Below are 25,791 nucleotides of genomic sequence, written 5' to 3'. Positions count from 1 at the left end.
CACAACACCCATCCTCCCTCAGCCCCTCCCAGCTTCTCACCAAGCCCGCCCTGTTCTCTCTTGTCCCTTCTCTCCCATGTGAGTCACTGGGCCGGCATGGGAGGGAAGCCGCTCCTAATGGCTGACTTACCTAACACAGTAATTACAAAGTCTGTACCGCAAAAGAATGGGTGTCTGATGCTCATTCACGAGGCCCATGAGGCAGATTCACATGCAGTCACCCATGATGCCCCCTGATACCCTCAGGATCCTGATGCCAGGTGGAGATGGAGGACATGAGTCACCCTAGATAGTGGGCAGGGGAACTTCCTGCAAGAGGTGGTTTTGAGCTGGACTTTAAAGGTCAATCTGAACTCAGAGCTGCAGAGCCAGCGGGGTAAGGAGTTGGGGGGAAGGCCTGCTTTAAGCTGGGAGAACTGGCTGGGTGTCTCCAGGGTGTGGGAGTGAGGGAGTGGGGTAAAGGTGAAAGATAGATAGGACCAGAGAGAGTCACTGAGCGTATAGGGGGAACAGGGCACCAACTGAATTCTGGGATTACAGGTGGGCACCACCACACCCAGTTTATGGGGACCTAAGGGGCTGGGGATGTGGCTTAATTGGCAGAGTGCTTGCCTGGTATGCTCAGTGCCCTAGGTCCCCTCTCCACCCAGCATAAACTTGGTGTAGTAGCACCCAGGAGGGGAAGGCAAGAGGATCAGAAGTTCAAGGTCACTATCTGCTACATAGCAAGTTCAAGGTCAGCCTAGACTACAAGAGACCCTGAGCTAAGCCAGTTTGTGACACTGAGTGCATCCTTCTTCATCATCTAGCTGGAACTTCTGAGGACTGGTTCTGTCTTCTGCAAGCTTACTGGGTGGCTGGCTAGAGACTTGAACCACCAGGGCTGTGGCCGGTGTTTAGTGAAGTGTATGCAGTGTCTTTGTAGACTGGGTCCCTCTAACAATATGTCTAAACTAGGGTCCAGTCTGTCTTAGTAAGAGCTAATGAGGGGCCAGGGAACAGCGGTTAAGAGCACTGACTGCTCTTCCAGAGGTCCTGAGTTCGAATCTCCTGGTGGCTCACAGCCATCTGTAATGGGATCCAATGCTCTCTTCTGGTGTGTCTAAAGTGAGTGACAGTGTACTCACATTAAATAAATAAATAAATAAATAAATAAATAAATAAATAAATAAATAAATCTTAAAAGAAGAAGAGGAGGAGGAATATTGAGACAGGTGCCCTGTCCCCAACCCCCTCACTTCCCACCCCACCACCACCAATAGCTTTGACTGCCACTGATGCCTGGGCTTCAGCATCCAGACCCTGTGGATGAGCCACAGGGCACACCCCATGCTTCACACACTTCCAAGCCAAGCTTCTGAAATATATCTTAGGGTTCTGAAAGAATGGTGCCGGCATTACCAGAATATGAAAAAGAACCCCTCCCTCCCTTGGCCCCAAGAGCTTCTAGTTCCTAGTGACCCACCTCTGAGACCTTAAGCAAGCCAATGCCATCCTCACCCCTCCTGAGTGTCACCCCATCTCCCCGGGTCTCTCTGCCCCGAGCCCTGTCCCTCCCAACCCATCCTCCCTCCCCTGTCAGCTTGTCTAGCAGGCCCTCCTGTGCTAGTACTTACTAGCTAGCTCCTGTTCCTGTCAGGTACAAGGGATGACCCAAGGCCCTACAGGATCTGACGGCTTTTTATTCCTTCTCCTCCTCTGCCTGATCTCTCTCTCCACGGCGCTGAACTATGGAGTTGTCTCCTCCGTTCACCTCGTCTCTTCAGTCTCAGGACCTTTGCACTTCCAGCCTTCTCTTGGATTCCCCACTCCCCTTGGGGCATCCGCTTCGCCCTCTCATGCTTCAGAACTCTGACCCACTGTCCCCACCTTGAAATTTTTCCTGAATACCTAGAGACCCAAAGAGCCAGCCCTACCTCTGTCTCCCTTGCTCCTGTCTCTGCTTTTCTTACACATTTCACACGAGCCCCGTCTGTTCACATGTCAGTCATCCGCACAATCCAAGAGCAGATGCGGTGCCTTTCTCAGCCTATGTCTCCAATGTTATGGACCTTAGACACAGCAGACGGGCAGTTCCTTTTAACTGGAACTGTGCTGTTGGGCGGGGAGCCTGTGCTGCCAGCCTGGCTGAGCACTCTCTCTTAGAGGAGGGAGAATCTATGCAGGAGTGAAGGAATGAGCAAGCTGGTGTGTTGGGGGAGGGCAAGGCAGGCAGAGGCCCATCTGGCATCAAGTGATAAATGCTGGAGGCCCTGGATTCTAAGGGTGGAGGCCATGGTCCCCTCCCATACTGGTTCTCCTTGCAGGTGCCCTTCTGGAATGGCTGTAATGAGGATGAGCACTGTGTCCCTGACCTTGTACTGGATGCTCGAAGTGATCTGCCCACTGCCATGTAAGTGACTCATTGTCCCATACACCTCGGACCCATCTCTGCTGGTGGCCTGGAGCTCCCCAAGGGCTGGATTGCCCTGATGCAGCTGTCACTCAGACAGCATGGCTCTGATACTAACAGAACAATAGCTTCTAACTCCCCTGTGATCTCAGGCAACTCCCCTCCCTCTCTGCTGGCCTCAGCTGCTCTGTTGAAACCATTGGAGAGCGAAACAGAAAGTGGAGCTAGGGAGACAGGGATGTAGCTCAGTGGGTAGAGCACTTGCCTAGCATGCACGAAGTCAAGGGTAGCGTAGGTGGATGTGGTGGCCCATTCCTCATGGCAGCACTGAGGGAAGTGATCAGAAATTCAAGGCATCTGTGGCTACTTAGTGAGTAATTCAAGGTGGGTGAGTAATTCAAGTAATCAGTCTGGGCTACACGAGACTCTCTAAGAAGTGGGGAGAGGAGCTCAGGTGTGGTAGGGCACCCCTTTAATCCCAGCACTTGAGAGGCAGAGACAGGCAGATCTCTGTGAGCTCCAGGCCAGCCAGAGTGAGACGAGACTTGTCAGAAAACAAATGAGGAAGAGGGGAAGCTGGGCAGATGGCTCAGTGGTTACGAGCATTGGCTGTCCCTCCAGGGGACCCAGAGAACCCAGCTCAATTTCCATACCTAAATGGAGGCTCACGAGCATCTTTGACTCCAGTTCCATGGGATATTATGCCATCTTCTGGGCACCAGACGTTCACATGATATGCAGGCATATATGCAGATAAAACACACGTACACATAAGTAAACAAAGTCATAGAAAAAAGAGACAGATGATCCAGAGTTCTGATCTTGTCCTCTAACCACAGACCCAAGGTAATGCCTAAGGTCCACCAGATGAACAGATGAACACCAGGGCTTTCTAGTCCCTCTAGTGTAAAGATGGTAAGAGGGTAAGAGGGTGCTGGTGTACTTGCTTAGGACTTATACGGTAAAAGAAGAGAACCAGCTCTCTGCATGACATGACTGAGCACAGCACCCACGATCTCCCGGAGGAAACAGACTGGGGCACCAGGCAAACTATGGTGGAATACTCATGAGCACATTTTTAACGTATATAATGAACTTTACGATCATCTCTGCTCAACTCTGATGTGATGAGACATAATGTAAACGACAGGAAAGTCATCAAGATTTAGTGCTGAGCTTCCTGGCAGCCAAGGCCAAAAGGAAGTAAAGAGATGATCTGTGATTAACGAGGTGAAACAGGAGAGCTAAGTCCTGAGGCAGGCACAGCCTGTGAGAGCAGGGGCTTTAGTGCAAGCCGTAGGCTGGAAGCACGAGCTCTTTGCTGGCCCCTCCATCCACTTCCTTCTCTCGGTGTCTGTTCCCACAGGCCCTGACAGGCCAGGGGCCCCATCCCCAGGTCTCTGCACCAGTCCTGAGGCTCGGCTTCACCCCTTCACCCTTCCCATCCCACCCCCGCCCCATCTCGCCTGCCTGATAGCCAGCGACCTCTTCCCACAGGGAGTACTGCCAACAGGTGCTGAGGAGGCCGGCCCAGGACTGCTCCAGTTACACACTGTCCTTCGACACCACTGTCTTCATCATAGAGAGCACACGGCGCCGGGTAGCCGTAGAGGCCACGCTGGAGAACAGAGGAGAGAATGCTTACAGCGCAGTCCTCAACATCTCCCAGTCAGAGAACCTGCAGTTTGCCAGCCTGATCCAGAAGGTAGGACCTCCGCGGCTCACTCGGCTGACCTAGGCCAACAGCAGAGGAGTAGAGGAGATATTGACAGAGCTATGTCCTGTTCCTCCTCCAAGGGGTTCTCACTGGGTCATCTACACTCAGGTAGCTTTGAAAGCTTCCTTTAGACTTCAGCGTCCAGAGCTGGGAATCATGGTTATCCGGGAGTCTGCATCTTTTGAGAATAGGAGAGGAATGTCTGAAGCTGCCGTCCTGGCCCTGCTTGTGAGCATGTGTATGTGCTCACAATTGTTCAGACCCACAAGGATCAGACTCCTACCTCTTTGCCTACAAATCTTAGATACCTTATTGTCACATTCAAGGCCCCTCCTGCCACTTTTTCTCTTACCCTGATACCCTGATGCCCCTCCTCCCCCCACCCCTGGTCACCATTGGCTCCCATATGCTCTGTTCATTCACGCCTGGGTCCTCTGCTTAACCCAGGGCCTGCCTGGGATTCTGTTCATTCACGCCTGGGTCCTCTGCTTAACCCAGGGCCTGCCTGGGATTTCCTCTACCTGTGTGCTGCTCCCTCAGGCCACTACTTCATGCTAATACTAAATACATGGTCAACACAGAATCCTTGGGAGGATATCGTAGCTTGGTTGGGAGGGAGTTCTCTCCATTGTATTAAGGAAGACCGAGTGAGACATAGAGCGGGTAGAGGATCACACAGCTAGTTAGTGAGCGTGAACCACTCTAGGCTGTGCTTCATGACAGAGTTCTGTCCTGGACCAGCTCTTTGCATATCTTTTCCCAAGCCCCAAGGGGGCTCCCATCCCACATTGTTGCCAGGCTTCTGGGTATGTTCTCTGAGGATGCCATCATTGCCTCTAACTAGGGACTGGGCAGAGGGTTCCGACAATGAGGGCTCACACCACGAGCTTGTGGACCAGTGTTCCATCCCTAAAGCTCCCATGTGAAAGCCAAGCACTTACAGCCCCGACACAGGGAAGGTGGAAACAGGAAGATGCCCGGAACCAAATTAGCTCCCTGCCAATGAGAAAGCCTGCCTGAAGAGACAGGGTAGCTAGCTCCTGAGATAAGACACACAAGGTTGTCCTCTGGCTCCCATGAGCACGTGCACACACCTACATGTGCCACGTACATGTTCACACGTACACAAGAGGAAAATCCCAAACTTCCCGAGGACATGTGCCCTGTCTCAAACACATCTTCCCTGGCATTGTTCTGAGCTGGACCAAAGCTAAATGCATAGAGGGAGCATCCCTCAAAGCGTGTCCCCTGAGTGAAGCAGGACACTGCTGTCAGGTGTGGGTGTCAGGGGCACCTGGGACCCCTCAGACATGATTCCTGTCCTCTTGGGTCTCAGTATCCATGTGGAGTACAGAGCACATGTTTGAGGGGACCTTCTGCCCTCTCCTCCTCCTCTTCCTCCTCCTCAGAAGTGCTACCTAGTACTACACCTAGAGAGGAAGCCAGGTAAGCACCTCCCTGCTCCCTGGACTTCTGAGCTGCTTCATAGCCAAGGGGGAGAAGCAGAGGAAATAATGTTATCCTGCAAAGGGAGAGATCACCTATCCGTGCCCTTCCATCCCCTCACTGGGCCTCAGGCAGGCAGCCCTCAGGATGTCCCTCCATGAGGGCCTGTTGGTAACGAGGACGAATCCTTCTGTCAGACTCTGGCCTAGGAAAACTACACTGCTGTCCACTGCTAGAGCAGTCATTCAGTGGCCCTCTAATCCCAGCCATGGGCAGAGAGAGACAAGCCAAGGGATCCCTAGGGTTTGCTTGCCAGCTAGACTAGCCTACTTGGTGAATTCCAGGCCAGTGGGACTGTCTCAGAAGAGGTACGGAGCCAGCCCCTGAGGAACAAGAGCCAACATGAGCATGTTGGTGTGAATGGGCACACAACACACACACACACACACACACACACACACACACACACACCAGTGGGTGATACGTTCTACGAAGCGCTAGGTCCCTCCACAGAGATAGAGAGCTAGGCTAGTGGTCCTTGCCTTCTTCACATGCCATCCATGTCCCCTCTAGCGAGAGGACTCTGGGATAGGAGCCCCTTCATGGCCAGGTAGAAATACATGTTAGCCTGCTCAAACCATCTGAAAGCGCAGAAGCCTGGAATCGGGCTGTCTTTACTAGGTCTCTATTGATGTGGTAAAGCACATGACCAAGAGCAACTTAGGAAGGAAGGGTTTATTCATCCTGCATTTCCAAGTAACAGACCATCACTGAGGGAATTCAAAGCAGGCCCTCAAGAAGGGCAGGACCTAGAAGCTTATGCCACAGCCATGGAAGGTTCTGCTTACTGGCTTGTCTCCATAGTATGTTCAGTCTGATTTCTTATAGCACCCAGGGGTGGCAGTGCCTACCATCAGCTGGGCACTCCCACATCAGTCACCTATTACAAAAAGGCACTATGCCCTTGCCTACCTAGGCCAATCTTAGGGATGCATTTTCTCAATAGAAGAGTCTCTGTTCCCAAAAATGCCTCTAGCCCGTGTCAGGTTGACATAAAACTAGCCAGCCCAGGCAATGCCATGGAGACCAGATTGCACACAGCACACACTCACACAGCACACACAGCACACACTCACACTCATACTCACACTCACACAGCACACACACTCACACAGCACACACACTCACACAGCACACACACTCACACAGCCCCCACACTCACCCAGCACACACTCACACAGCACACTCCCACACTTGCACACACCGCACACACACTCACACAGCACACACTTACACACCCACTCACACAGCACACACACTCACACAGCACACACACTCACACAGCACACACTCACACACTCACACTCACACTCACACAGCACACACTCACACTCACACAGAACACACTCACACACAGCACACACTCACACTCGCACTCACACAGCACACAGTCATACTTGCACTCACACAGCACACACTCATACTCACACGTGAGTGTGGTACCTGAATGAGTGCCTGAGTCTGGCTCTGAATCAAGCCCTCCCTGCCTTGGAGCGAATCATCACAGCTGAGTTATGGGGAAGCCCAGCCAATGGCTAGCTTTCTGGATTATAAATTATATTAATTACTTCTCTCTTTGCTGTGGTCCAGCACTGGACAGAGGGATTTAAAGGAGGAAGGGTCTGCTTTGGCTCATGGTTTAATGGTACAGTCCACCATGGCAAGATGACAGGGTGGCTGATTTTATTGTGTCCAAAAGGCAGTGGAGAAAATGAATGCTAGTGGTCAGCTTGTTTTCTCCCTTTTGATCCGGGACCCCAGAGTATGGAGTAGTGTTGCCCATACAAAGTTGTTGGAGACCAGGCAATATAATTCTGTGGCTCTAGGACCTGGAAACTTGAGGCGGCAGGGAGGTCATAACCTGGAGCAGCTGCCAACCTTTGAGTGGACCAAGTGTCCACCCCAGCCAAGCCACCGTCCACAGCCTGAGTGAGGTCTAGACTTCAGAGTCCCAATCGCAGCTCCAATTCCCCAGTCACAAGGGGACATCAACATACACCTGAGCACTTGTCTACTGACCTGGCCATTGGGCAAGACCCTCCCCTTTATTGTTGCAAGCTTTTAGTCTGAACCAACCATACCCGTCGTCATCCTTAGGGGCCCCTGTGGTTCAGGTAGTTGGAAAGTGGCATTTCGGGTGTCTAGTTCCCATGGTCAGGATGGGGTGGTCCCTGAGATGGGGTGGAGACTGGCTGTGGTGATCATGCAGACCGAGGACTGGAGCCTCCCTGATTATGGCTGTGTCCCTCCCAGGATGACTCAGACAACAGCATCGAGTGTGTGAATGAGGAGAGGCGGCTACACAAGAAAGTCTGCAACGTCAGTTACCCCTTCTTCAGGGCCAAGGCCAAGGTAAAGGCTGAGGGGCCCAGCAGGGAGGGACAGAACCTGGGACCCAGACAGTGGGGAGCAAACAGAGGCCCAGAGAGCAGGAGGAGGGTTGAGCATGGTTCTAAGTATAGTTTCTTTCTGGGGCCATAACTCGGTTGGTAAAGCGCTCGCCGAGAATGCATGAAGCCCTGAGTGGAGCACGCATGTAACCCCAACACTCATGAGGTAGACACAGAAGGTCAGGAGTTAAAGTCCATCTTCAGCTTCGCAGCAAGTTTGAGGCCAGCCTGGGCTACATGACACTGTCTCAAAAAAAGAAAGGGGGGGTGGGGAACACCCACACGGGGAGCTGCTGTCTTTGCTCCTGTGGTGACCCAAGTTCACTATTCTACAGCCCTGCACCTCCCTCCCAGACATTCTCTGTGGGTTCGTGAGGTGATAGTCAAAAGCAGGCCAGAACCAGCCCACCTCAGTGCCCCAGCTTAGGCCCACTTCTCCACAGGTGGCTTTCCGGCTGGATTTCGAGTTCAGCAAGTCTGTGTTCCTGCACCATCTTCAGATCCATCTGGGTGCCGGCAGGTCAGGCCCCACCCCCCAGAGTCTCCCCCTCACCCTCTGCTCCCCCATGCCCACTGGATCCCACTGACAAACCTGTTGTTCCCTGACCCAAGTTGGTGGAGGGGTTGGGGTGGGGGATGGGAGCTGCTTTCCGACCATCCCAAAGCTCAGTCACAAGTAACAGTGGCTGTCCCTGAACTTGTGGAGAGAGCTTTAGGCAGCAGTCAGTCAGAAGAGCTCCGGGTCATCAGTCAGTCCGCACAGCAGCCCCTTACAATCAGCAGAGGTTGTGTGGACTTCCAACCACAGAGCCTGTAAACAACTGAGAGCTGGACACTTAATCGCACCCCTTCTGTTCTCGCTGCTGTAACAAAATGCCTGGCACAAGGAGCTAAAGGCAGAGGGGTTTGTTGGGGTTCACAGTCTGAGGGCACAGTCCATCATGGTGGGGAAGGCATGGCGGCTGTACTTGAGGCAGCTCTTCATGGCGTCCGGGAAACAGAGGTGGGATTCTGTGCTCAGTGCACAGTCTCCTTTTTATTCAGTCTGGGACCCCCGGACATGGTGCTGCCCACACTCAGGGTTCACCTCAGTTAGGCCAATCTAGACAAGCCATCACAGCCAGGTCCGGATGTGACTCTGGCTGACGGTCAATATGGACCATAGTACTTACCTTGGGCACTTCTATTTTTAAGGGGATTTTCCTTCCTCTATGTGGGTCTTTATAGCTGTCCCTCAGGCTTCTTGGAGGTGGCTTGCTCCAGCTTGACCCATGAGTCTCCCTGGGCCAGCAAGAAATTGTTTCCTTTCTCACAGTATCACCTCTGTGTGAGATGGAGAGAGGAAGAAGGGGAGGACAGGGTAGCTTCTGTCTGATCAGAAGCCTCAGAGCATCCAAAACCCTCCACTAAGTAGTAAACCTCCAGGAAAAGCAAACGTCACCGTCTTTGCCCTGAGTCACAGGTGGGCTGGGGATCTCCAACGCAAGCCCGTGCTGGCCACCAGCTATACTAAAATATGTCCTCAGACACCTCAACTGACACACGGCTGAGTTTGTGAACTGTCTTGGTATGCTGGGGCCTCCCGGCTCTTCCCTGGGGCAGAACATCCTCCTCTCATGGAAAGTAAATACACTTCCACAGTGGTGGTCATGGGCATTTGTAAGCCAGGGGTAGGCAAGAAGGGTCAGGGGTGTCAGTCTATTTCTGGGGATCCCCTTTTCAGCCTCACTCCCTAGCTTGGGGAGTAGAATCAGTTTATGTACAAGCTGAAATCTTGGGGTCTTGCAAAGACTGCAGCCTGTGGGACCAGGAATCAGTGAGCTCCCTCACAGTAAACCCCACTGTTCTTCCCAGGGCAGAGTAGGTGACTTTCCTCAAGGCTCATCTTTCTCCCAGTCCCAAGTTCATCCTCACTTTCAGTTCCACAGCTGGGGAGGCTCATCAAGAAGGTGGCACAGCCAGGCAGTGGCCACGAACTACCCAAAGGCCTCTCTGATGGCGTGTCTACAGAGAGAGCTGGCCCATTCCCACCTACTAGCCCAGCCTCTAGGAGACACCCCAGCTTTCCCTGGTGGCCTGATCATAACCCAGCAGCCTGGAAAGCCAGCCCATCCTCCCTTCAGCTTCTAGAATCCCTGTGGCAGTGTCCTCTCTAATCCCAACTCCCCCTGTAGCGACAGTCACGAGCAGGACAGCACCGCAGATGACAACACGGCCCTCCTTCGCTTCCACCTCAAATATGAAGCAGACGTCCTCTTTACCAGGTGGGCTATGCATCTGCAGGAGGGAGGTGGTGGAGGGAGGGACCTGAGCGAGTGAAGGCAAGCATGAAGCTGGTCAGAAGGAGGTCCCCAGCACACAAAGCTGTGAAAGAAATGAAAAACAGAACTCTTCAAAGTCAGTGCCGTGGGTTGGAGAGCCACTCAGTGGTTAAGAGATCCCAGGTTAATTTCCCAGCACCCACCTCAGATGGCTCACGACCAGTAACTCTGGTCCCAGGGCATCTGACATCTTCTTTTGAATTCTGTAGGCACTGCTTTCACATACACCCTCACACAGTCATATATGTACACATACACATAATTCAGAATAAAATAAATCTTATTTTTAAGTCAATCTGGGTGGGGCCAGTGAAATGGTTCTAGCAACCTGAGCCGAGTTCCTAGAAGCAGAGACAGGAGAACCATCTAGAAACCTGTGGGTTAGCTAGCCTTAAGTGGACAGAACAGCAGAGGAAATAAGAAAGACCCTGCCTCAAAATAAGATGGAAGGCCAGACCTAGCCCCACACACACACACTCACACACACACACTCACACACACTCACACATACACACACACACTCACACACACACACTCACACACACACACATCACACACACATTCACACACATATACACACACACACACATACACTCACACACACTCACACACACACATACACACACACACTTCACACACACACACACACACACTTTCTCCTCTCTCTCTCTCTCTCTCACACACACACACACACTCACACACACACACACACTCACTCCTCACACCTGTCTGGGGATGTAGTAGAGTGCTGGCCAAGTGTGCATAAACCCTCATTCCATCCCCAGCACCATATAAACCAGACAGATCCATAATCCCAAACTCAGATCCCAGCACACTAGAGCTGGAGACAGGAGGATCAGAAGTTCAGGGAATCCTTTGCTATATAAAGAGCCAGCCTATGCTACATGAAACTCCGTCTCCAAATTAAAAAAGAAAAAGAAAGAAGGAAGGAAGGAAGGGAGAGAGGGAGGGAGGGAGGGAGGGAGGAAGAAGGGAGGGAAGGAGGAAGGAAGGAAGGAAGGACAGAAGGAAGGAAGGAAGAAACTCTGTTCTGATTATCACTGCACCAACAATTCCCAACAACAATGTCACTGAGAAAGGAACTCAGACACCAGGCCACACTGGGCCTGATCTTCCACCACTCTTAGAGGGCGCTAGCCCCAATCTGCTGAGGAACCAGCTCTAATCCACTGGGAAGTCCCCAGCCACCAACCACAGAGAAAAGAATTATGAGGTGGAGGGTGCCCAGGAGACAAGGATGCAAAGAAGTCCTGCCACGGACGGAAAGACCAGGCCATGGTGCCCAGCCTAGGACTCCCAGACGCACATGGCAGAAAGCAGTCTCTGCCCAGAGCATTCATTTCTACCAATCCTATGAATCCTCAAGACAGTGCCCTTGTGGCCGCATAAGACACAAGGTTCCAGGAAGCCGGCCCAGGTCTGTCTCTGCCCTGCTCTGGATCATCCTGTCAGCTCTGACTCCGCCCACACCCATTTTTTTCCTTGGTCTCTGCAGAAGCAGCAGCCTGAGCCACTTCGAGGTCAAGGCCAACAGCTCGCTGGAGAGCTATGATGGCATCGGGCCTCCATTCAACTGCGTTTTCAAGGTAAGGCTAGAGGGCACCTGAGAAAAAGTGAAGGAGCAGAATGGAGAACCCTGAACCCCAATTGTAAGGCAAGACCTAGAGTGGCTGCAGGGCCTCAGCTCAGCCTCTCAGCTCTGCCACCAGCTCGCTGTACAGCATGTAGAAAGTTATTTTCCTTCTCTGGGTTTCACCCTCATCTGAAGGATGTCCAGGCTGGACTGGGAGCAGTTATTAGCATGTACCAAAAAGTCAGGTGGTGGTGGCACAGGCCTTTAATCCCGGCATTCACACTCAGGAGGAAAGAGAGGCCGAGATCTCTGAGTTTGATGTCTACAGGTTGAGTTCCAGGGCAGCCAGGGCTACAGAGCAAGTTTTCAAAACAGAGAAACCCCGTCTTGAAAAAACAAAAACAAAACAACAACAAAACAAAAGAACGGTAGTGTAAACAGGGGAAGGTTTTCTTTCTTCCCAGAGTTGTCAGCTTTGTAGACCCACTCAGGCGTCTCACGGCATCCCAGACACGAGATGCCCAGCTTCATCTCTCAACCCAAGATGCCTGCAGCTCCACCCACCCTACTGTCAGCCCAGGCCGCAAGAAAGCAGAGAGAAAGAAGTGTGCTCCTTCCTGTTAAGAGCTTCCCTGGGCATCCCATACCTGCAGCTAGCCCTCACATCTGTGACACAGTGTTCAGCTGGGAGGGGTGGCTTTGCTCTTGCTTCTGTCACGTAAGGAAGGAGAATGACAGTCAGAAAGCAGCTGAGCAGCCCCTGCCACAGAGGACCAGGGTTCCCTCACCCACCTCTGAAGCTGTGGTAGGCTGGGGACGGTTGGTGGCTAGAACAGGCTGCACCCCAAGCCTCACATGGTTTGTCTTACTCATGACCTCGCAGCTCATTCAGGGGAAGCTCGGGGCCATAGTCCAGATCTCAGCCCCCAAAGCCCAGCTTGAAATCCTGACTGTGCTCCCAGCAGGTAGACAACACACATTCATTTCGCCATCCTCCCCTGATTAGTGACAGCGACACCTTCAGTCCTAGTCTCCAGACAAGTGACCCCTGACAAGAGCACTCTGTGGTCATAGAAGTTCTTGATCTCCAGACTTCTTGCCCACTGAACATATTCCAGGGTCCCAGAGCCCGTCTTTGGTACCGTCTTGCTTTCATGGTGCAGGCACCGGGCCTGCCGAGGCCTGTGTTCAGGGCTGACGGGTCCCTGCGGGCTCACAGCCCCTGGACTGCTGCACTGCTGACTCCCCTCCTGCTGCAGGTGCAGAACCTGGGCTTTTTCCCCATCCACGGGGTGATGATGAAGATTACTGTGCCCATTGCCACCAGGGGTGGCAACCGCCTGCTGATGCTGAAGGACTTCTTCACAGACCAGGTAGCTGTGTTCCCTCGGGAGCAACGCGGGAGAGGGACGAAGGAAACAGAGCACACTCCTCGCCATCCGGGTGCTCCCGGGGGCTGGGCCTGTCTGGGTGGAGGAAGAAAAAGGGGAGCTGGGAGTGAGGTTCAGAACCCTGCATATGTGTGTGCCTTCCATGCAGGTCAACACATCCTGTAACATCTGGGGGAACAGCACAGAGTACCGGAGTACCCCAACTGAGGAAGACCTGAGCCATGCCCCTCAGAGGGTGAGTATTCCTACGCCAAGAGCCAAGGAGCGTGGTTCGAGTGCCTCCCCATTCCAGGGCCTTCTCTCTTGCCCGAGTGTGGCATCAGTGAGACGGTCCATGGGTAAAAGACCGTGCCACCAAGCTGACCGCTTGAGTTCCAGCCCTGGTTCTCTCTCAATAGATAGATAGATAGATAGATAGATAGATAGATAGATAGATAGATAGATAGATAGATATAGATATAGATATCTCCGTGTGTGTCTATCTGTCTCTCTGTCTCTCTCTGTCTCTCTCTCTCTGTCTGTCTGTCTCTCTCTCTCTTTCTCTGTGTGTGTCTCTGTGTGTCTATCTCTCTGTCTCTCTGTCTGTGTGTGTGTGTGTGCACGCGCACGCACGTTTGTATCTCTCTTCTCTGTCTCTGTGTCTCTATCTCTCACACACACACACATTTTTAAAATGTAACTTAAAAATAGCTTATTGATCTGGAGTTGGGAAGAGGGGTTAGCAGGAGTCTGAAGAGGGCAGGAGAGGGTAACAGGGTATGAATATGACCCAAACATAATATACACAGTATATACAAATCACAATAAACCCAGTACGATGTATAGCTAATGTATGCTAGTGAAAACCTTTTTTGAGAGGGTCTCACTGTGTAGCTCAGGCTATCCTAGAACTCACTATGTAGACCAGGCTGGCCTCAAACTCACAGAGATCTGCCTGCCTCTGTCTCCCAAGTGCTGGTATTAAAGGCAGGCACCACCGCTACCCAGTATGAAAAACATTTAAAAAATAATTTATTAAGCTAAATATGATACATGGAGTCCTGGGTTCAATCTCTAACACCACATAAACAGGATGGACTAGGTAGGCTCAGCCGGGAGGACTGGCTAGACAAAATAGGCATAGCCTGTGTATGGGGGAGGAGAAGAGAGAAAAAGAAACTTTCCGAATTCCTACCTGTGCCCGGCAGCTTTGTTCAGTGAGTTAGCTCTCATTTCCCCAGATTTCTTACATGAAGCACTCAAAATTTTTCACATCCATTCGTGTGTGTGTGTGTGTGTGTGTGTGTGTGTGTGTGTGTAGGTGTACATGTGCTATGACAGCCATGTGGAGGTCAAAGGTCATACAGGAGTCACTTCTCCCTCCACCATATGGGTTCCCAGGGTTCAGGTCATCAGACTTGGTGGCATTCTGGCTACAAGTACTTCTGCCCACTGAGCCATCCTGCCGGCCCCCACACAGCACTTCTGAAGCCTGCCACACTTCACCCATGATTTGGGTAGAGTTGGGAGGGCACAAGACCACCTCAAAAATAACTTTACCCTAGCAAAGTTCAGTTGCTCCAAGATGAAGGTGTTTGTATCTTTCCCTCCGCCTCTGCCACTTTTCCCAAGCAATCCATACAAAAGGCTTTTCCTGTCAGGACTCTGGCTCTGACCTCCAGGGCAGTGGAAACAGAACTGAGGGCAGGACGAACAGAATTGTCTTGATCCTGAATACGATGCTTGCTCTAGGCCTGTGCATGTGCGTATGCATGATCGATTGACCGAGACACTCCCTGGAAGTTTGCATCAGGAAGTTTAATTCCTGCAGTACTTTTCTGTATCTGTTGCGATTTACCGCACTGTCCTTTATTTATCTTTTGGCTTGTTCATATGGTGATTTCCAAATCCTCGAGGTTGAACAGAGGTTCTGCTCATTATGCACAACTTCAAAGGGAATGTCAAATCTAGCCGCCTTGCTTTGTCTTCCAGGTGTCCCTTGTGTCCCCACACACCTCTATCCTTGTCCCTGCCATCTGTTTCCCATCCCCAGTTGCTCCAGCCTTCGTCTGTCTGGTGGCCCAAGCTCTTGTTCACATTCCGGGCCACAGGCCCTGTCCTCCAGCCCCTGCTGATCCCCGACAACTCTCTTACAGAATCACAGCAACTCCGATGTGGTCTCCATCATCTGCAATGTGAGGTTAGCCCCCAACCAGGAGACCAGCTTCTACCTGGTGGGGAACCTGTGGCTGATGTCCCTGAAAGCAGTAAGTTAGACACCCCACCCCACCCCAGCAGGACTGGAAGGAAGGGAGGTGGCGGCTGTGGGGAGTCTCCTACCTGGGGCTGCCTGAGAGGGAACAGAGGCTCCCAGAGCCAGGCTCTGAGGAGGCCCTGGTTGTACAGCTCAAGTACAGGTCTATGAAGATCACAGTCAATGCCGCCTTGCAGAGGCAGTTCCACAGCCCCTTCATCTTCCGAGAGGAGGATCCCAGTCGACAGGTGAGCCCCAGGGATCCCTCCCCTAGGGGAAAAGGGGAAAGCTGGGGCGGGAACTGGGAGGTAGCTCAGTTAGTATAGTGCTCGATGTACAAGCATGAGGACCTGAACTCCATGCTCAAAACCCAGAAAAACACAACCCAGGTGTGGCTTTTTGTAATCCCAGCATCCAGGAGGTGAAGACAGGTGCTTGGCTTGTTCACTAGCTAGCCTAGCTCCAGGTCAGTAAAAGACTCTCAAAATAAAGCACACACGCGCACACACACACACACACACACACACACGCACACACACACACATACACCACAAACATACAACACAAAACATATAACACATACACATACACTGCACACACACATACAATACACAACATACACATATGCACACACATACATACACATACATATACACCCACATACATCCAGATACAGAGAGAGAGACACACAGAGAGAGAGCACACTGGCAAGGACCAGACTCAGGCATTGGCACAGTGCCTCAGTGCGCCAGGCTCTGGGCTATGGGGAAGTATAAAGGGGTACCTGTGTGTCTCACACAGAGTTTCACACAGAGGATACTGAGACCAGACACCCACATCCATGTACCTAATGGTGGCTCCCAGATGGGCTGCCCTGCCAGTGAGGTTGTTTTGGGCTTGCTGGAGCCTAGACTAGCATCCTTCCCTTGCCTGGAGCAGCTCTAAGGGAATGCAGGCAGCAATGGGTGGGGTAGGGGTGGAAGCAGGGTTTAGAGGCCTCAGTGATGGGCTCTTTTTTAACCTGACACAACCACATAGACCTGGATTACCTTGACTTCAAGAGGTAGAAGAAAGAGGTGAGACTCTGGGAGAAAGCTACTAAACAAGTTGTCTTAGAGAAAAATCAGGCCTTCCTTGTGTAAATGGGGCAGCTGGGCGTAGGACTTTGCTGCCCCCAACTGTCCATAGCTCAGAACTGCTGGCTGAGCTGTAGGCTCTGGATACCTCACCTACCGGTCTCAGGAAATGCTAGTGAGTTACACACAGGCAAGGTTAAAGGGGAAGGGGAACAAGACAGGCCAGGCAAAGGGACACCATCAGGCCTGGTTTCAGTAATTGCAGCCTTCCAGGTACAGGCCATCAAGGGGCTAAAGCCCAGGAGCTGTAGCCAGGGATTCTCCTAAGAACTGTGGTGACCGAGGGTTAGTTTCACATCCTGGTCCCCAGCCTAAGCCTTGTGTCTCCTCTCCGGGAGAGGGCACCAGCTGCCTCCTTTGCAACCATGTTTATTCGTTCTGCATGTGATGGGGCTCCGTCCCCCTTCCCGCAGCCTGGGCAGCAGATTCAGAGGTGACCTAAGCAGTAGAGCTCGGTAGTAACCAAGCGTGGTGAAGTCAGGAAGCACGGCTACGCTGAGGGAAGTAACGGATGGAGGGTCCAGGATACACTTTCTGGAGACGCCCTGTGAAAAAGTTCTTCAAAGATGTGTCAGGTTTCCAGGAAGCTGCCCCATCCCCAAACCATCCCTCTCCCAACATGAGTAGCTCTGTTTTGTTTTGTTTTCTGTTTTGAGACAGGGTTTCTGTATAGCCCAGAGGCCCTGGAACTCAGAGATCCTCCTCTTCTGTCTCCTGAGTGCTGGGACTAAAGGCATGGGCCAGCACCACAACCTGGCTATCTTTTAGATGAACTTTCTTCCTAGCCCAAGATGACATGATGATGATGATGATGATGATGATGGTGATGATGATGATGATGATAGTGATAGTGATGATGATGATAATAATAATAATAATAATAATAATAATAATCCTACTGTACTGAGTGCATCACTTTCAGGAAATCAGCAACCCGACAGTAGGTCATGTAGTGCCCAGTATGGCAGGGTCCATAGGCAAGGAAGGCAGCACAAAGGCCCACCCAGACATTGGGGATGACGCAAAAGCATGTAAGTGTTGAGCCCTGTGAGCACGCAAGCAGATCCACCTCACACCCCTAAGGCCTGCCCCTTGCCTCTGTCTCAAAGGGAAAGCTGAGGCTGTGTGAGGTGAGGCCTGAGTACTGTGACCTGTCTCAGATGCACAGGGAGTGAGGTGAACAGTCCACCATCCCTCTAGCTGCTGTGGCTGCTTCTGCCTCACCCCAGGCTCTGAGGACAGAGCAGTGGGCAGAGCCAAGAAGCCCCACTCTGCTCATCCTACCCTGGACAGTGTTCTGTTTTGTTTTCTGCCTTCTTTCCCAGAAAAAAGTCCACAGGTGAGAGTGAATCCGGACTGAGTAAACACAGTTCCCTCAATTGAGCTCTACACAAGGAGGTTGAGGAGAGCTTCTCCATGCTCTCCCCAGCACCATGGGGATATGGGAGCTTGTGCAGATATGTGGGGGAGTCGATCACTCAAGGGCAGAGAGAACAGCACAGTGGTAGCACAGAAAGGCATGAGGTAGAGGCTGGGGCAGAGTGAGGACAGCGGATGAGGTCAGCGAGGTGGAAAGAACCACTTCCGCCTGAATGCCATGAGAAGATTCCAGGTTCTGAGCAGGGGTCATGCTGTCATCTGAGGGGAAGTGTTCCTCATTCTGCAAGCTGAGGACAGCTGGCGGGAGGGGAGACTGAGGTAGGAGGCTGATGCAGACTTCAGCAAAAGATGGCAGGGTCAGAGCCAGGAAGCAGGAGGGCTGGCCACACTCTAGGGATTTCCAAGGTAGAATGAGATGGTTTGCTGATGCGCCATTGGAGGAAAAGGAGTGTCGCCAGCAGCTGCTGAGAAAGAAGTGGTGGAAACAAGTCTAGAGGTGAGGGGTCACAGTCAGGTGGGCTGCTGGATCATCTAGAACCTGGAGTGCAGAGGAAGGCAGAAGTGAGGCAAGGTCGAGAGCATAGTGAATGCCACCTGGCTGGGCACCTTCACCAGCCCAGTAGTGACTCCCACAGCACTGGGCCATCCTTCATTTGAAAAGAAAAAATGTAATTTTCTCTAACTGTTGGTCTGAGGAGGAGTGGAAATGACCCAGGCTAAGCTATGTTTGTTTTCTTGCTTTTAACACTTATTTCAAGGCTTAAAAATGTGTATGTTTGTGTGTGCACAGGTGCATTGTGTGCACACATGTGTGAAAGTGCTTACAGAAGTTAGAGGAGGGCATCAGACACCCTGGAGCTGGAGATACCAGTGCTTGTGACCTGCCCAGAGCAGGTTCTAGGCAATATGCAATATGCACACCATCTCCCCAGCCTCCGGGCTCTCTCTCTCACATCAGGTTCTTTGTAGTTCTGCCTGTCTTGGAATTCACTATATAAACACCACACTGGCCTTGAACCCACAGAGATCCACCTGCCTCTGCCTCCCAAGTGCTGGGGTTAAAGGTGTGCACCACCATTCTTTTTCCTTCTCCTATGTTTTTTTTAAAAGGCAGCTTCCTTGATGGAACGCTTGCCTGGCAGACACAAACCCTTGGGTTCAATCCCAGGACCACAGAAATCAAGAGTAGAGGTGGCACACGCTTGAGAAGTGGAGACAGAAGGGTCAGGAATTCCAGGTCCAGGGCTAGGAAAATGCCTCCATTTGTAAAGTGTTTGCCTCACGAACATGAGGGCCTGGGTTCGTTTCCTATGTAAAGCATCTGTTCAGGGTCATGCACTTAGGTAAAACCACAGCTTGGAAGCAGAGACAGAAGGCTCCCTGGGACTTGCTAGCCAGGCAGTCTAGCCAAATCAGCTAGCTCCAGGCTCAGTGGGAGACCTGGTCTCAAACACTGTTCTGATGGAGAGTGACTGAGGAAGACAGCTGATGTAAACCTCTGCCCATTACATGTGCACATGCATGTGTGCGCTCGAGTCCTACAGTAAAAACTAATGTTGAAAAGGCAGTTCAACAATAGCATGGAAAGAAAGGGGTCCGTGACTTCCAAAGGGAGCAAGGTGGGGTCAGAGAAGGGGGTAGAGAAAGGAGGCAATGCAATTTTAATCCTAAAAATTAAATATATACTTATATTTAAAAGGTAGATCGTGGTCATTGTTGGCTACATAGCAAGTACAAGGTCAGTCGACCCTAAACCCCACCCCCAAAAGAAGAAAAGGAAGGAAAACAACAATTGGAACAGCCCTCCTGGGTTCAGCCCTAAGTTCCCCAAGTGACCCTGGGGCTCAGAAGTCACACCTGCAACAGAGCAACATGGGGAGCATTTGACAGAAATGAGGATCAGCCAAGAGGGCTGTCAAAGAGTAGCTTGCGTGGAGGAGAACTGGGGAGAGCAGACAGCTAATGCCACAGAGAGCACAGCTCATGGAACCCATACCACCGTTCAGCCAGTCAGAGGTCAACTGGGCAGAACTAGCTGCTGTGAGACAGCTGTACCACATGTCCCTTCCCACATCTCCCAAAGGAACAGATGTGGCCCCACCCTGCACATGTGCCACCCTTTGCCCTGGGCTGCTGTCGAAACCCTGCAGCTGTGACAGTATTGCCCTGGTCCCCTCCTCTCGCAGGTCACGTTTGAGATCTCCAAGCAAGAAGACTGGCAGGTCCCCATCTGGATCATCGTGGGCAGCTCTCTGGGAGGCCTCTTGCTGCTGGCCCTGCTGGTCCTGGCACTGTGGAAGGTGAGGCTCCTGTAGGGAGGGGACAGGAACAGCATCTCTGTCTGAGGAAGACACCTGTCAACCTCTGCCTGCTACACGAGCACATGCACGTGTGCACTCGCTCGCGCCCCACAATAGAAAATAATGTTTAGAAGGCAGTTCAACAGTAGCATGGGAAGGGGGGCCATGACTTCAAAAGAGAGCAAGGTGGGGTCAAAAGCAAGGTGACCTCAAAGCAAAGCCCTAAGAGGGATGCTAACTAGGGCTGGGTGACCCAGCTTGACTTCTTGTCTCTTGGCCCAAGACTCCACCCATTTGGCGTCAGTCCACACGCTGAGTTAGGGAGTAAGGGTACTCAGGGTGAGCTGGGGAGGAGGGGTATTTCGGGAAGCCCTCTTAAGGAGAAAACCTGAGAGGTTAACAGAGGAGCAGCAAACCTCGCCTAGCCTGTCCACTCCTGACACTTTCCACTTTGCCTCCCCACAGCTTGGTTTCTTTAAAAGTGCCAAGCGCAAGAGGGAGCCCGGCCTGGGCCCCGTCCCCAAAGAGCTGGAGTGAGGATCCAGAGGAAGCTTCAAGTTGATGGGGGCCAGACACCAGTCCAGGGGTGTGTGGGCCCAGGCCTGTGGCCTCACAGAGCTGGAGCAAAGAGGACACCCGTGGACTTTTGCATTGAGCTCGTCTCTGCAACGATGGTAACTGATCCCTGTGGGATGGACCTCAAGCCCGTGTCCGGAGCAACTTCTCTACTAGAGGTTATGACGCTTCCAGTACAGATCCCTAAAGACTAAAAGGGACCCTTCGAAGCCTTCCCCCAAGGCTCCGTGGAGGCAATCTGCTGCCCCAAACACTAAGGTGCTAGGGTTGTTTTTATCTTGCCCACTTCTGAAGAAACTCAAGGGGAAGCTAGCAAATACACGCCCACTGTGCACGCCCTGTCTAGACCTAGAGTTTCAGGACTCCAAGGCCCGCAGCATAACATCCCCACCTCTCACCCTTGCTCTTGGTTCCCAAGCACAGACATCCCTTCTCCACAGATAGATCCCAAAGAACTCCATGAGTGAACAAGAGTTGTGTGGCTTGATATGACAGCTGCAGGCCAGTGGTGGAAACGCATCCAGGGACTGTGCCAGATGGTCAGGTGGGAACCAGGATGCTGGGTACCTCCGGAACATCGGAAAGCGGCAGAGCTCTCCAGCAGTAACCACCACCCACTCACTCCTGCTCTCCTGCCTCCCCCGCAGCTCCTCTCAGCAGCTTTGGTTGCTAGGCAACTCATGCTAGGAAGTCTGAGGATGATAAAAATCTGTGGCTCTCCGTACCCACTTGTCTGACAACTGCAGCTTGTCCCTGGCAGGCGCACTGTGGTTGGAAGCCTCTGTTCTTTGCATATCACACACACACACACACACACACACACACACACACACACACACACACACACACACGCCCCCGCGCGCGTGCACACACACTCACGCATGCATGCATGCACACGCACTCACGTGCACCCATATACTCACACACCTCCCAGGCACTAATGCGTGGGGGAAGGGCTCCTGTGGAGGCGCTGTACAGAGGCCTTCTTGGCATGCACTGAACAAAGCCCATGCAAGGCCACTCAGAACCTTAAACCTCAGAGGCAGATAGGCATCTCACCGGCCAGCTCTCGGGACAAGCCCCAAGGACAAGGGGCATGTCGGATGCCCAGCAGAGTAATTTATGCCTTAACCCTTTGTTGAGATGGAAATCGTCACATCAATGTTCCCTTGTCATCTGTTTCATCTGAACAATGTCATCTGTTCCCCTGTGCAGTACGACCTTTACTGTCAGAAATATATTTAAGAAAATGTTCTAAAAGGTATTTAAAAACAACCAACAACAGACATTCCACTCTGTGACAAAGCAAGGCTGCATTCTGTTTTAAAGAGGAAAGGGAGGAGGGTGTCTGCTCGTATCTAAATGTTGGGGTCAGTCTTGTCCATGACATAGCCATCTCTCTCCCAAGGTCTACCCGGCCTCTCTTGCGCCAACATCTCTGCATCTTGGTAGTGGTGCACTGCTCGCCCACCATCATCACCACCTTTGGCCAGGGGCTCCCTCACTCAGGTTCCCAGACCCTCCAGGCTGGCCCTTCAGTGTCAACCCTCCCACACACTGACTTAGAGAGAGGCCACTCTTGGACACAAGCATCTCCATTCTATGCTTGTACTGGTAATTCATTTTTCAGAACCCTAACAAATAATTTAGAAAGTATTTGGGTCTTTTTTTTTTAAGTTTATGAATGTGTGTGTGTGTGTGCATGCATGTGTACACATGGGCATGTGCACATGTGCACACAGGTGCCCAAGGTGGCCAGAAGAGGGCAGCGCAACCATTCTCCACAGCAAAATTAAGACTCCAACCCAGGGGGTTGGGGATTTAGCTCAGTGATAGAGCACTTGCCTAGCAAGCACAAGGCCCTGGGTTCGGTCCCCAGCTCCGAAAAAAAAAAAGAAAGAAAGAAAAAAAAAAAAGACTCAAACCCAGGACCACCATCTCCCCAGCTTCAGAGGGACTAAATTGAAGGCCAAAGGTAAAACAAGTGGAACTCAGCCCTGAGCTCAGAAGCCCACTTCCCTCTAACAGAATATCAGTGGTCGCCCTATGTGGTCACTGGTGAAAAGAGAATGAACAAACCACACTCAAAAACATGTGACTTGACTAACGTTTTCTCTCCAACACCGTCAGCTCTCACGAGAGTGCTGCTTCGGAAAGCCCGGTGCTGACAGGTTGGCTTATTTGTGGAAGCTGACACCTGTGCTACTGATGGTAAACTGTGCTAGTTGCAAACTCCGGACTCCATCCCACCATGCCCTCTGCCCACTCCCAGACAAACTAAATGGCCAAAAGGTGGATGAATCAGACCCACTTGTACCTCCCTGGCTGTGAGCCTTCACTTTCTCCCTTTTTTAGCTCTACCTTTCTGAATCTGTTTCTTTCTAAGCAGAATTGTCCGGGACTGACTGCTAGAGAACCTGTGCTTGAGGGAGCAAAGGTCATCTAGGAGGCAAGGAGAGGTCCCTGGGGATTCTGATCTGAGAGCTCAGGGAGGGGCCGGGCATCACCTGGTTATCAAAGCCTCTGCAGGAAATTGTGCTGAGCTGAGCTCCAAACAAAGGGACATGACAGACAGAAAAGCAGAGGATGGGGGAGTTTGGCACAATGGGCAGCTTTCTATGACGAGTCCTGGGAACTCTTTCATGCTCAAGGCTGGTTAAATTAACCCAGCCCCAGCCTAATCTAGAGGGTCTTGTGATTACTTACCGTAAGTCTTCAGGGTTGAGTTTATGATAGATCTCACTCCAAGGTCCTGAGAGCCCCAGTGACACTGAAAGAAGCTGGGCAGTTTTGCTCTGAGTGGGAAGTGAGATGAGCAGCAGGCTCTGAAGACAACTGTCATTAGAGAGAAGCTCCAAACGCAAACTCCAATCGACAGTGGAATTCCTAGTAGAGTGGCATGGTAGCAAACACCTAGAACCCTAGCACTGTGAGGTGAAGGCGGGAGATTGAGCTCACCCTCATTTACATAGCAACTCAAGGAGGGCCTGAGATTAAAGGAAGGTGAGCTTAAAACAAGCCTGGGCTACAGAAAACCCTGTCTCAAAAATATAACACTGAAGCCAGGCACAGTGCCCCACACCTTTGATTCCAGCACACTAGAGGCAGGGGCAGGTGGATCTCTGAGCTCAAGGCCAGGGTGGCCTACATAGTGAGTTCCGAGACAGCCAGAGCTATGTACTGAGACCCCGTCTCAAAAGAAAAACAAATAAAAACAAAAGACCAAAACAACGAAAAAGGAAACACTGTAGCTCACAGGTGGGAGATAATAACAGTGTCTTGCTGCTAATTCCTTATAATTATTTGTAGTCAGGGTTGGTATACACCTGTACTCCCAGCACTTAGGAGGCTAAGGCCTCAAGTTCAAGGTCAGCCTAAGTAACACACTGAGACTGTGTGTGTATATTATATATATATATGTGTGTGTGTGTGTGTGTGTGCATATATATATACATATACATATACATATATATATAAATTTTGAAATACTTGCCATACAGCCCAGGGCATGCAAGGCCCTGAATTTAATTCTTCAATCCCTAGTACTGTGTGTGTGTGTGTGTGTGTGTGTGTGTGTGTGTGTGTGTGTAGATTGTTTCATAGCTGTCAGGATTCCTGAGGTCTCAGCTTGCTACCTAGTAAACAGCTACAGGAAGCTGAGAAGCTAAGGCTTGCAGAAAGCCTCTGAGAAGATTCAGAAGTAGAGGGTCAGCCCGGGGTAGACTTGGGAGAAGCTTTTGTTATGTGCTGGGGGATGGGTATCATATAGCATCCCTCAGTTGCAGTGTGCTGTGAGCTGAAAGGAGGAAGTCAGTCAGGAAGGTTTCTTCCTGGCACTGGACAATGAGGCTCAGAGGGCAAAGTACTCCTCATGCCTCATAGGGCAGGTTGTGCTTCAAGTATGGTCCCAGAGTGGCCTCAGTAAGGATGCTGACTCCCGAGTGCCATCCTGGATGTCACAGGTCCAGCTTCTGTGCAGTGATTCTGAGCTTTCACAACTAGCTGGGTAGAGCCATCAGCATTTGTTCTGATTGCTGGTGTCTGTTTCCTACACAGCCTGGCCTCATGGCCCTTCAGCTTTGTCCAAGCCTAACCTGGGGACATAATAGTCTATAAAAGCCCCAGGAACTGTCCTTCTGGTACACACAGTGGGTATTACTTGTGCTAAGAAAGTTACTGGTTCTTGGGAGGGACACATTCAGAGAAGCGGCAGAATAGGGCCACACATGAGCACTTGTGAGAAGATAGAGACCTCTCCCTCACCCAAGGTCATCACAGACTGCTGCTCCTCTGACATGCGATAAGACACTGGGATTGTCAGTCCCTCTGGCTTCAAGGCCTAAGATGTCAGGGTGTAACAGGAACAGTTGGCTTCATTGTGCCTCTTTCCTGGCATGAAGAATCACTGCCAATTTCAACTACCAGACAAAGGATAGGCAGGTTTCTCTCCATCACAAGGTACCATCTGTAGTTAGTGAGTCCCTCTACTGATGGAGAAGAAAATTCTGTCTGCTCAGATCCATGAGCACACGGTTTGACAGACTGGAGGGTCCAACTCTGTCTAACCCTGTCTCCAGGTGAGACGGTGTGACCTGGGCTTCTTGTCACATTGTGGTCCTCCAGAGCAGATACTGCAGTTGACCCTAGTCCTGTCATGTCAGTACACAGATGTCACCTGAAACAAAGAAAAACATGCTCTCTGGTCTCTGGATTCTTCAGCTGCATGGCACAGCAACTGGAGAAGCCTCACAGAAGCTTCACACAGAGGTATGCCTGGTCTCGGAACACAGCACCATGGTGCAAGAGACACAGAGGCCACTTCCAACTCTGACAGTCTTTGTGACCAGGGACAAAA

At 51.6% G+C, this 25,791-nt stretch overlaps 1 protein-coding gene across 1 annotated transcript in view; it reads left to right on the top strand.

The window, feature by feature from the left end:
• The window catches only part of Itga11 (integrin subunit alpha 11), a 106,930-nt gene extending 85,417 nt beyond the window's left edge, over positions 1–21,513 (top strand). The window contains exons 19-30 of the mRNA XM_032910844.1: positions 2,307–2,392; positions 3,890–4,097; positions 7,869–7,967; positions 8,449–8,525; positions 10,180–10,269; positions 11,843–11,933; positions 13,180–13,293; positions 13,460–13,546; positions 15,447–15,557; positions 15,697–15,792; positions 20,247–20,360; positions 20,826–21,513. Of these exons, the coding sequence (XP_032766735.1) occupies positions 2,307–2,392; positions 3,890–4,097; positions 7,869–7,967; positions 8,449–8,525; positions 10,180–10,269; positions 11,843–11,933; positions 13,180–13,293; positions 13,460–13,546; positions 15,447–15,557; positions 15,697–15,792; positions 20,247–20,360; positions 20,826–20,897 (1,245 nt within the window). The 3' untranslated portion in view covers positions 20,898–21,513. The remainder of the gene's footprint in view (positions 1–2,306; positions 2,393–3,889; positions 4,098–7,868; positions 7,968–8,448; positions 8,526–10,179; positions 10,270–11,842; positions 11,934–13,179; positions 13,294–13,459; positions 13,547–15,446; positions 15,558–15,696; positions 15,793–20,246; positions 20,361–20,825) is intronic.
• The last annotated feature ends 4,278 nt before the right edge of the window (positions 21,514–25,791 follow it).

Source organism: Rattus rattus, chromosome 8, assembly GCF_011064425.1.
Source record: "Rattus rattus isolate New Zealand chromosome 8, Rrattus_CSIRO_v1, whole genome shotgun sequence".
NCBI classification, from domain to species: domain Eukaryota; kingdom Metazoa; phylum Chordata; class Mammalia; order Rodentia; family Muridae; genus Rattus; species Rattus rattus.
Note: the sequence above shows the minus strand (reverse complement) of the source record. Positions and strands in the feature narration are given on the sequence as shown.